General features: G+C 29.5%; 3 protein-coding genes across 3 annotated transcripts in view; all 3 read right to left on the bottom strand.

The window, feature by feature from the left end:
- Nucleotides 1-2562, bottom strand: part of LOC108693923 (vacuolar protein sorting-associated protein 54) — a 5446-nt gene extending 2884 nt beyond the window's left edge. The window contains exons 1-5 of the mRNA XM_018203136.1: nt 2063-2562; nt 1415-1793; nt 1206-1308; nt 574-737; nt 207-406 (exon numbers count right to left, since the gene is read on the bottom strand). Of these exons, the coding sequence (XP_018058625.1) occupies nt 207-406; nt 574-737; nt 1206-1308; nt 1415-1793; nt 2063-2160 (944 nt within the window). The 5' untranslated portion in view covers nt 2161-2562. The remainder of the gene's footprint in view (nt 1-206; nt 407-573; nt 738-1205; nt 1309-1414; nt 1794-2062) is intronic.
- A 1976-nt stretch (nt 2563-4538) lies between these two features.
- On the bottom strand, nt 4539-8930 carry LOC108693937 (kelch-like protein 10). The gene is made up of 8 exons (XM_018203152.1): nt 8644-8930; nt 8051-8366; nt 7531-7983; nt 6861-7030; nt 6357-6526; nt 5778-5936; nt 5266-5470; nt 4539-5048 (listed from the first exon to the last, which is right to left on the bottom strand). Exons 1-8 carry the CDS (start codon nt 8868-8870, stop codon nt 4802-4804), a joined length of 1947 nt encoding a protein of 648 aa, XP_018058641.1. The 5' UTR covers nt 8871-8930; the 3' UTR covers nt 4539-4801.
- Nucleotides 8931-11564: 2634 nt separating this feature from the next.
- The window catches only part of LOC108693928 (mitochondrial basic amino acids transporter-like), a 3208-nt gene continuing 1786 nt past the window's right edge, over nt 11565-12986 (bottom strand). The window contains exons 2-3 of the mRNA XM_018203142.1: nt 12825-12952; nt 11565-12734 (exon numbers count right to left, since the gene is read on the bottom strand). Of these exons, the coding sequence (XP_018058631.1) occupies nt 11640-12734; nt 12825-12952 (1223 nt within the window). The 3' untranslated portion in view covers nt 11565-11639. The remainder of the gene's footprint in view (nt 12735-12824; nt 12953-12986) is intronic.

Raw genomic sequence — 12986 nt, 5'->3', positions numbered from 1 at the left:
TATTTTAATAATCTCACATTATTTTCAAATCTGTATTTAGTAAAATTTGTTTACTTTAGCAAAACCATTCATTTTTTGTGTTATTAATTTATATTTCTATTTTACTTAATTTTATTTTTTTCTTTCTTTAAGAATTCTTTTCTTTAAGAAATACTAATGTAGTAAATTTTTTAAATAGTTCATACGTTACATGTATATAAACTTACCGTAAAATTTCTAAAGAATTCTTGACTAGATGCTTATCGACTTGATGAATATTTTTCCTAAGTGCTTTTAGAACCGTAATAGTTTGTGTGAGTTGTTCCATAAGTACATCATGAGATGTCATTGCATGGAAAAAGGCTTGAGATTTTGACGCAACCTGCTCCGCTATTCGGACTTCCACAACATCCAGATAGTGACTAAGCTGCAGCAATATATTTTGTATAAATTAAAAACAAATAATAAAACATCGAGAACTTCATATTTGTGTATTGTTTAATTATTTTTATAATATAATATTTAAATTAAGAAATACAATGTCAATAATGAGCTTTATAAACTGAATCTGTTCTTTTCTTATTTTTATAATACCTTCTCTTGCATTTGCTTTACGTGCATAACAATATTGCATTCTTCAGTTAAGAGGCCATCTTTCGCAAACGGGAACACAGCATCAAAGTTATCTTTTTGTGAAAGATCTAAGTTTGGAACTAAGAAGATCTTTGGAATATTAGTTAAATCAAATTGTAGCCGATCTGAAGCAAAAAATATTGTAATTTTTAATGGTAAAAAGTTGTATTTCATAACTAGATAAAATTATAAATATCAGTTATAAGTTTACATGGTTATTATTATATCAATAAAAATCCAATATAAAGTTATTTAATATTAAAGCTTAAAAAGCTGATAAATTAAATTTATGTATAAATGTATAACATATCTGTGTTTTTCATGTAAAACATACCTAATTAATATCTAAATAAATTTAAATAGATTAATTTAAAATGTAATATGTAATAAGATGTATTAAAAATAGATTAATCCTTTAATTATAAAAATATTTATCTGTAAAGAGTAAAATATGACACATGAAATAGAATCTAAATTCATTTCTTACAAAAGTAAATTGTTCTTTTACATTTATTTCAAGATTATACATATATTCCTATTACTAAATTCTATTCTTCAATATCTTTTATGATATAAATATTAGAGAATTTTACCCAGTGACTTCACTTTCTTAAGATTAGGAAAATTTTGGAGCAATTCATTTGGAGTGGTTGGTTTGTTGGCATTTAAATTCATACGTGAATGTTTTCGATATCTCTGAAAGAACAAATAGAAAGTATAAATTATTGCTAAAATAATAAGCATAATGTAAATTATTACAGATAATATTTATTAGATACTATTGTAGTGCATGAATAATTACCCTTGCAATTTTTTTCAGATACATTTCAAAATGTTGCATGGTGACTTCAGGAAGATATGGACTTTTTGGAATATCAATTTTCTCCACAAATCCATCTCCCCAAGTACGAGTTAAAAAATTACTCTGTTTTCCTTTAAATGGATCATTGAGAACAGCAGGTAGATTTTGTACAGCAGAATATACAGTCCACGATGAGCTTGCCTCAGATAAATCGCCATTGCTTTTTCGTTGCTGTTGCATAATTGCGTGCTTCATGGCATGCGCTATATAATCCTTGTCAGAAACACCTTCCACAGGAAGACTAGTGCATACCCCATTATAGCCATAGAGACAAACAAAAGATCCACCTTCTCTGGAACAATGTTGATCTCTCAAATGCCTAAAACAAATTATAAAATAATGCACTAATATACTTATAAAAACATTAAAATCTATACTTATTAAAATAGCATACGTCATCAAAAATGCTTTACAAATATTGTTTTTCTGATTTGTATAATATCATTGTTGAGAGAAAGAACATAGATGCTCATGTCATTTTAAGCTATCTCCAACCGCTGATAAATTATGAAAAAAATGTTATCTTGAAATAAAATCATTGAACAAAATCGAAGCATCATAATTGATCGATGAAGCAGATGGACTCACCGAACGAAGTCTTGAATTTGTTTGAACGTCTGATTAGAACAATGTTCGCACAACAAGACCATGGGCACCGAATCGGACCCTCTCACGACTTTCGCCATTGCCCCCTGTGTCACCTCAGCTCACCTCAGCTCACCATTGCGTCGACAAGCGCGTTTCGGAGCACTAATTCACCCGGAGTCGGGAGTCCTTCGGTTCTCCGACTTTGAATACACGGTCACTTAGCGATTACACGTCCCCGCTTACAAATGCACACGTTTTATGATATACATCGATACACGTTGGCTAACTCAGGAACGGAACAACCGGTGCGGCGTGGCGAAGGTTACTAACTACTATTTCGTACATGGTTGACATGATATCCATCGTTAAATTTGACTATTTATAAACAAAATTTGACTATAAACAGTGCGTGCCTAGAACATGTCAGTGTGTCATCTACTTCAATACATTGCGTATATTTGATGACTCACAAATTATAATTCATCTCTCAACACGAATGGTTTTTCTAATTACCCCTACGCGTCATGCGCAGACTAAACTGATGATATCAGGTGACCTGAAACCTGAAATAGGCTATTAAATGAATTTTATTCTTAGGTTTAGGTCCGTTTCTTCAGAGGGCGTGCGTATCAAAGAATACGCTGCCATCAACACTTTCCATCCTATGTTACTCCGATTTTCCTTGCCAACACGTAGTTACAAAAGATAGGGTCATTATCTGAAATATTCAGCACCGACAATTGCAAAATAAATATTCTATTAAACACAGCCCAATATACTATCTTATATAATTTTAAATAAATTTTGTGCGTTATATGTAGAAATTACTTAAGAGTTGATTTAAATATTAAAAAATTTGATTTAGTAATAATACAATTATTACTTATAATTAATATATTTATTTACTTTCCTAACTGTTAAAGATTATAAAAATATTGAAAGATTAACCATTCCCAAAAATTCATCATAATTATTACTTTTTTAATTATTTTACAAACAATAAATTTTATAGTAGTAAATTAATTTGTTTATATATACAGAGTGTCTCGCCATTTTTTGTTAAGTGTTTTTAAGTGTATAGATAGAGCGGACTAAATTGAATCGAAAAATCCTGTACCATTTTGCAATTTTCACAAGATATTAATTATTAAAAATCGCTGAATATTAGTTTTTAATAATTTTTTACTCAAATACTATCAACTTTAAAAAAAACAGCAAGAGACAAAAATTGCTTATTTTCTTCTCATAAAGTTCTGAGAATTTTTTCAAAATTTTTTAATACCACATTTTCTCATGTTGGCAAAAATAGTTGCCAATAAGAAAGTACTAAAAAGTTAATAAAAAATTCTGAAAAACATTCTTAGAGCTCTATGAGAAGAAAATAAACAATTTTTGTCTCTTGCTATTTTTTTGTAAAACTATTTTTTTGATAGTATTTGAATAAAAAATTATTGAAGACCAATATTCGACAATTTTTAGTAATTAATGTCTCATTAACCATTGTGAAAATGGTAAAATGATAGAGGATTTTTCGACTCAATTTAATTCGTTCTATCTACACTTGACAAAAAATTGCGGGACACCAAATCTAAATATGTATAATCCAAATATTAAAATTTTTTAATATCTTAAAAATATATCTATTATATTTCTGAAATCTATCGATAATGTATTTACATATCTTATCAAAAATTTTTGTTTAAATTATTATAACTCAACAAAACAAAACAAATTTAGGACAATAAGCATTTTATGATATATATGATACATATGTATACGTATTACATCACGTTTTTATATTTTACAATTTTGCAATTTTAATATTTTAGCAATTTTTAAATGTTATAATATATCATATAACATTTTATAATTATTTAAATTTTACGAAATGAAATAAAAGAATTGTCATTTATACAAATTAATCTATTTACAGTATTTGTTAAAAAGCAATTGTGTATAAGTTATACAGTAGACATCATTATATCATGATTTCACTTGCATGATAAATAAATGTCATAAATAAATGTAAACAACTGCACTTTCGTATATGTTACAATTATTTATTTTTTTGTTACATGCGATATTGCTGCACACAATTGCTTATATGTCATCTTAAAAAAATGCCAAATGAATGTCTCTTACACGAACGATTTCTTATATTTATCACAAAGTTATTATTTCATAAAATTTTATTTTTACTTTTCGCATTTCATGCTTTATTTTATCAATTGCTGTGCCTTTTTCACATGAACATTATTCTAATTTGTATTACCATTCTGAGCTTTATTATTGCAATAATTAAATCAATACCATTAATCTCCAAAACAAAAAATAAATAACTTATTTCATCGTTTATCTTAATCAATTTAATTATTTGAAATAGCACTATATATAATGTACGTATAAAATCGCAAAAAGATTCAATAGAAATATCTGCAGTATCAAAAAAGATTTAACTTAACAAAGAGGGGTAAATGGCAGTCTGAAAATCATATAAATATAATAAAATATTCTTTTTGTAAGTAGTCAAAAATAATCATTGCCAAATATATAAACAGTTTTCTGTGTTATTGACAATTGACCAGTTGACTTTCATTTTTCTGATTGCTCTCATCTGATAATAATCCAAAAAATTTATATCGCAATAAAATGAAACAGATGTTATATATTTGGCTGATTTACATAATAATATACTATTTGGTTTTAGCTGCTGATTATTATTATTATCTTTCTCATTTATTAGCGTGGTAGAGGTGGTGGTGTTGGTATGATTTGGCCGAATTGCGAAGTTTGCCTTGTTTGCTGTTGCTCCTGTTGCTGTTGCTGATGCTGATTCCGACGAACTTCGTGTGCCAGTAACTTCTGACGCTTTTCTTCCATCAGACGTTCACGATGTTTGTGAATATAATCATATACATTTGGAAGACCCATAATCACACAGGCCGACAGTGCTGATCTGCATATATTCATGTCTGTCGCTTCGTACCTATGTTTATAGTTGGAACTAATATAAGTATTGTAAATATAATATGCTTGAAAAATGAAATTTGTAAATTTGTTACTAAGGTAAGATTTTTATACATTTACAGATTTATCAAATCGCTACTACTAAAATATGCAACTATTTTTGGCTCCATATTAATCTTTCACATAAATTTTATAAAATTTTCAATAATAAAAGATTTATGCAATGGAATAATTACCATTCGTTTGTTTTCTCGTCATAACATTCCACCTGGTATGTTGTAGTAACACCATTAAAACCACCGATAGCAAAAATCATGTCGTCAATAACTTCAATGGCGAAATTGCTACGTGGATTATACATATCAGGAATATGGCTCCAGCTGTTTGTAGAAGGTTTATATTTTTCTCCACTGCACATCCTCGATATTCCGTTAAATCCTCCTTTATGAAAAAAATTGTTAGCTTTCTCATAATTAATAAAAATAACAATGTAAAATAATATTGCAATGAGAAAAACAATTATAAGAGAAGTGAATAATTATGAATAAATTAAGTTTTATACACACACACACACACACACACACACACACACACACACACACACACACACACACACACATATATTAAAATAGTTTTGCATAAGAAAGAATATTTTGAAATTAATTTTCTCATGTATAAATACATTTATACATAAATAGCGCAAATGCTATAATGAAATTTCTCTTGTAACAAATACATGTTTTAATACCAATAACATAAATACAGCCGTGATAAGATATGCACGACACACCACTTCTTCGTGACCTCATTGCTGTTATCATTGTCCACTGGTTGGTGCTTGGATCATACACTTCGGCCGTATTCATACAATCATGTCCATCAAAACCGCCCGTAATATATATCTTATCTGTAGCACATAAAAAATTTACCAATAAGCTTTATGTCTTTTATATGATATAATAGAAATAATGGAAATTTTTCAAGCATTCAAAATTTAAAAAATTTATGACATGCATATTTATACTTAAACCTTTTCAATAAATAATTTTTTTATAATATGTATTCCTTTTCCTTTTTTTCTAATGTACATATATTCCAAAATTACTTATCTGCATTACTGTATCTGCATTTTGTTTTTATGCACAAGAATGAGATTTTTACATGTTATTAAAAAATTCAAAAAGTTTACAAGATATCTTTTAAATTATAAAACATTTCAAAAATCTATTTCGTATAAAATAGAGATATTAATTATGCAGTTGCAAACAATACTTTTTTTTTAGATAACTAAAATAAATATATCAGCTTATAAAAAATAAAATAATACCATTTAATGTCGTTGCACTCGCGTCAGATCTCTGCACGTTCATTGATGCAATAAGGGACCATTGATTTGTCTTGTAATTATAGCGTTCCGCCGTTTTTTGCCGATGGTATCCATCATATCCACCCATCGCATAAACCAGATTGTTTAAAACTGCCACGCTGACATAACATCTGCGACAATGAAAAGATTCTGATGCGAGCTTTCATTGCTAACGACATTATCAAGGAGCTAGTCACTAAATTTTAGTTTCATATTTATATAATGTTTGTATACAATTTTACTTATGTTTTTATTTAATTTTCTTTTGTGTACGTATCCTATTAGTGTAACTATATATGTAATTTAAAAATAATTTGAAAATATCTATTTAAAGACAGCTGTAAATGCATATCTTATGTTTTAATACTGTTTCTTTAATTGTCTTTATCATAAATAAATCAATAATAAGATTAAAATTATCCAAATCACAGGAGTAGTGACTAGCCCCTTTGAAATATATTTGACCTTCTAGCGTTCATGGGAGCAACCTCTCGCCACACCTTGGTCACCGCATTAAAGCAACGGCAGCTATTGAAATAATCGACGCCATCAAATCCTCCGATAACGTAGATATCAAAACCAACTACCGCAAGTCCATGATAAGCTCGCGCACCAGTCGGATCTGTTTCCTCGATCTAAAAAACTCAAGATTTTACACAAATAAATTGTTAAAATTTTATTGAAATAAAGTAGAAATGTTCTTTAATTTTAGTACAGCATACACGGTTCAAGAATAATGCGAAGCTACAATTAATTTCTTTTTTAAGGATTAGATTAAAGATTCCCAAAATATATCATCGTCCCACTAATTGATCTATTCTTGATGAATCGCGCAATTTAAATAAGGCAATACAAATAATTAATTAATTTACCTCGCTTTTTCATATATTTGTTAAAACTAGATAGGTCGCAAATGTTTGCTGCTTTAAAAAATTATTACAATCGCGACACATGTTTAGGAAGCTCTAAACTGGATAAATAACAATTATTATTCATTTCTATATTTTTTTAATTTTTACACTTTACTTTTTTTTGCCTTGTTGCATTACAAATGACAACAAAAATTCAATCTAGCTATATCAGTATTTACATTTATTAAAATTACATTGAAAAACTGTAAAGTGTTTAATACTACCGGAATCCATCGATCTGCTCTTGTATCATACGTTTCGATATAATTTGTTGGAGAGCCACCACTCCATCCACCAATGGCAAACAGAATCTCATGCGGGACTCTGGGTCGTGCAATTTCCGGCGTTGGTACTTCTCCATCTTTCTGAGTAATCATCTCTAAATCATACAAAAACTTCAGAGTTTCGATGATAATGGGTCTGCATGCATCGTTGCCTACGACATAAGGATGATCTTTGACATTCTCCAGAAAAAACTGCGTATCTAAGAGACCGAGTCTGATATTCTTCATTAGATCAACGATATAATCTTTTCTAGATTCTGGATCGTGATTTATCCATCTCAGAACTAATTCCCAAACTGTTTGTTCGCTTTTAACATTTAATTCGTCAGCGCCGACTAACGGTTTCAGTTCCTCAATAGGTAAATGTAAAATTTCTTCACTTCTTTGTGACACCTAATGTAATGCAAGAGAAGTTAGATTATGAAGAAATGATATACGTAAATTATTATACTAGCCGCACCTCGACAAAATGTCCTACAATAAAACGGTAAGCATCATTTTCTAGCTTCTTGCAAAAATGTTGACGGGCGAATCTCATCACTCCAATACAATTTTCTGGTGCTAAGTTATCTCTTAGATAGTCACAGCATAAATCGAGTACACCTACAATGCTTAGATAATCCGCTGTGGTCAATAATTCACACACGTTTTCACGATTCACATCAATGGATCGTAAATATGCATATTCCAGCAAGAGATTCATTATTGGACTTGTCACACCTGGCAGAAGGACATCAGTTTTTTCACGAGAATGCAATGTAGTTGTAAATAATGTCCTGTAAAATTAATTTACTAATAAAGATTGTGACAGTAAATGTATATAATTATTGTATAATAATATTAATAACTTTGTTACAAAAAAATGTAATAACAAATCCAAGTAACAAATTATTAAAATATTATCATTTTTTTATTATTTTTATAAAGAGTAATTTTTATAAAGAGTAATTATTTTATTATTTTATTATTATTAATCAATTATTTTATATATAAATTCGAATAACTTAATATAAAATTCAGAGGCAATAAAATTAAACCTGATTAAAATTAAACCTGAAATAAGTACTGCATGCTGAAAGTATAGCTCGATGAATTGGAAAGACACCACCATCTTCTAATCTTAATATTGCATCGCAAAGCAGATTATTCTGTCGAAAATCATAAAGCGATTGCATTGCTTGTGTGCTCATACAACGGCCACCACTTTCGGCTATCAAACGTTGATTATTTGTATTATATTTTTCGTTTTTTTTGTTACTGGTAGTAGGCTCTGCATCCATATCAAAATTTGAATAATTGAAGGATTTAGCTCCCGCAAAGATAGCGATATGATTTATCACAACATTTAAATAGTTTAATTAATTGATTTCTTCAAGAGGAACCTACAAAAAAACAGTTATTAAATATTAAATATAAGGTGTTGCAATATTGCGAAAGATATAAAAAGGCCAGAAATTTTAAATAATAATTAAATATACTAATTAAAATTAAATTATCTTACTGATAATTTGAAATTTCATGCTAATGTTGGAAGTAAAATACTATAGGAAGATAATATTACTCAATAAATTATTAATAAATTACTAAATTGTATTGGTTAAATATACAAGTACAATATTATAAATATAAATTTAAATTACTTCAAAATTTATCTATAAAACGTTTACTAAAACGTTTTTTCAAAAATTTTATCCTATATTTATTAATTTAGCTTGCATACGTACCCAGTAAGAATATTTCCTAAAAATTTAGAGCAATCGCAGGAGGTTAACAAATTGTATTAATCGTATAGATTTAGTGACAATAGTTTAAAACTTGATAATTTTTTGATTTGGAATAAAAACGTGGTTACAACAAAGTCTTGTTTGCGATCAATTGCTGAGAACAATTAGCAATGGTTGAAAGGTACTGCCGTGTGTGTTCATATGTGCTGAGAATTTGGAATGTGTCAAAATTTTGACACGTGGGCGGGGGAGGATTGAAGACCAATTCGTAAACTGAAGAAATGCAGAAGAATGTGAAAGAGAAACGAGATTGGTAAGGGGATTGTAAGAGAAATACAAACTATTTTGTAATGATTTTAAAAGCGAATAAATATCGCGCTGGCAGTGACATGTGGTCTTACATGTCCGCCAATCAATCAAAGACTGCTGCTTGACAAAAGAGATCCTTCTATTCCTGTTTCATAGCGAGCTTGTGCAAGTATAAATTGTGTTAACTCATTTTAAGGATACAAATCGATAAATCGAGAAATTATAAAAATTTATAAAGCATGTCAGTCTTAATGTATCGATTAAATCAAGCAGCTATAATAAAACAATAGAAAAAAGAGGATTAAAACATTTTACAAATTTCATTATAAGTGTCTACGCCTAGTATATCAAATATATGTATATATATATATATATATATATATCATAATCAAATTTATAGTCATTTCTTTGCTTACTCAATTATTTCAATTGTTGAATTACAGATTTGCATACTTTTCTAGCAAGTTTCTAACTTTAATCCAACTTGACATTCTTAACATAAGAACATACTTCAATTAAATTACCTAGGTTGGGACTTACAAGTGGCCCAGTATCAGAATTTTAATATTGGCAAACTACTATATATCAATATTATCATAATATTGGAATGCTATATCTGGTCCAATATTAATCATTAATGTTATATCTATATTAGAAATTCGATATTGCTTTAATATTAAATATATGCTAGCTCAATATCAATTAACAATGTAAAACCAGTATGACTTTTAACAGTACTATCCTAGATAGGATAGAGAATAAAAAAATAATTTTTTTTATTCTCTTTGAATTATGAAATCTTTTCCATCCCTTGCCATTTCTGATTCAGAAATATTAAGAGTTCCAAAAGACTTTCATTTTTGTATTGTCAATTCTAGGTCCATATTTTGTATACAACAGTTGTCAGTGTCGATAACTAACGACAATAATCAATAATAAGGGCTATTCTAGGAAAAAAGCATGATTCTCGTTGGTTATACTTAACGATACAAACAACTGTCTACAAAATATGGGCCCTGAACTCTTTTACAAATAGAAAAGAAATTTTTTTAATTTATATGAATAGATTATATGTCAATTAACATTTTATTTACTTTTATAATATCTCGGAGCCCAATTTTGAGGGCCTTCAAAATATCTTATTATCATTTTATTAAAACATAATAATTATTACATAATACTGTGTCTTTTTATGTTGTGTTCTATCTTGTATAGTTTATATTTACAGAAAATAAAACTCTGTTGCATTCATATGATAAGTATATAGTACTACTCGCGCAAGATTCATTATTAGCATTAAGCTAATACATATTCGATCAAACAATTACTGTAAAATAGTAGTATTAATATCTGATGAATATTCGACAAACAGAATTGTCAGCATTACACCGGTATCATTCATGAGTGACAGACCAACATGCTGTCTTTTTTCTAATGTTTGTAAATCCTACTTAAGAACTCATTTTACGCTCCATTTTATGTTATCTTGTGATATATTTATGTACATCCAATCAGAAATGATAACAGAAACGTCGATTCCATTATCATTTCTGATTAGGCATATCATTCCCATATTTCAAAAATGACACAACTCAAAGAATAAGTTTCCTAGAAAAAAGGAATTATTATTTTTCAACTTGATAGAAAGTTATTGAGTAATCAAATAATATATTCTTAACATGATTAAACGTCATTATATCATGTTCGTTTCATAATCCTTAAAAAATAATCCTTTTTAATAACGTTTTAATTTTTTATGAAATTAATTAATTAAGTTAATTTACTTTTGATGATTGACAAGGTAATGTTTATCTAACTTATTTATTGTAATAACTCAAAATCATTTTTTTTGTTGTGTCACTTTTTAGATAAGGGAACGATATATATATGCATTCGTCATTAATTAAATTAATTATAAGAGAAAAATCTATTTAAATAGATATTATATATTCCTTTTTTACACATATTACACTAAAAATACACGTCACGTGCTAGACTTTGTCAACTGCAATAACATCAAATATTATCCAGATTCGAGACATCGAGTATGTGTTGCAGATTACAAGTACACGTGTTTATAACTATCTTAACGTTGCCATAGTCTTTTCTTTCATCAACATAGTCATCCTCCTCAACTCCTTCATCGTTTCTCGATTTTCTCTTTCTCTCCTCCCAACCTTCGGATATACTCTTCTGCTTCAACGCATTCTCGTACTTACAACCCGATCGTCTGCAGTTGTGGACCAAGCAGGCACTATTATCTGGCAGTAATTGCCTGTTAATCGGCAACATAGATCCGACGGAGTATGATGGAGTAACAAAACCATTACTTCTTGAAATACTATCAAAGAATACGTTCCATTTACTAGCAAAGGATTCATATCCTTTTGTGGCATGGTTTTTCGATTGCATTGTTCTTGACATGACATCTTCCCTCTTCGATACCTCATTTGGTTGTTCACCAAATAATCGGAATGTCCATGTAACTACAGCGAAAGTCGCCGCGTTCGTCGGAAACGCTCGAAGAATCGTCGAATTTAAGCCTCGATATAAACAGCTATATCCTTCAGCACGTATAGATTTCTTGAGACAATCTAAAGCTCCTGAATAACGATTACTACTTTCTGCTTGTATGCGCGATTTGATGACATCGATAGGATAAGAAATCACCCAAGAAGCTGTACCAGCAAGTCCTCCAGCCAACATCATATGAAACGTCGAGATCGGTTGCTTTGAGGACGTTTTGGTTAGCATTTCATAGGTCACGAAATACACACCATAACTCGGTCCTTCCCTAAGGAATGTAATACCTAGTCCTTTAAAGATGCCACGATAACCATCCTGCTTATAGATGTTCTTCAAGCACTGCATTGGTCCTTGAAAATTACCTTGACCCGTGGATTGCAATTGCAGACGTGTTTTTGCTAACTCTATTGGGCTTGAAACAGGAGTTTGAGCAAATCCGGCAGATGCACCAGCCAAGAAGTATGATGACAATCGATCAGGTTCAGACAAGTTCCGCTGAGTATATCCGTAAACACCGAAGACGATAGCGTTTACCACAGCTACCCCTGCGATTGGCGAAGTCATTCCTTTATAAAGACCAGTCACCTATATAAAAAGATATAAATAACAATATTGGTTTTACTTACAAATGTGAAAATGATTAAACTTTAAATCCAATTTGATGTAATAAATTACCGATTCTTTCGCGAGTATGGTTCGCAAACAATCCCAGGTACCTCGATATTTTGGATTGCAGTAGTCTTGAGTCTGCATGTGGACCTTGACCGTATCCAAAGGATATCCCACCATAATACCGGCACATCCTGAAAAATTTATGAGATAAATTTTATTATGTGA

Source organism: Atta colombica, unplaced genomic scaffold (assembly GCF_001594045.1).
Source record: "Atta colombica isolate Treedump-2 unplaced genomic scaffold, Acol1.0 scaffold111, whole genome shotgun sequence".
Lineage (NCBI taxonomy): Eukaryota > Metazoa > Arthropoda > Insecta > Hymenoptera > Formicidae > Atta > Atta colombica.
Note: the sequence above shows the minus strand (reverse complement) of the source record. Positions and strands in the feature narration are given on the sequence as shown.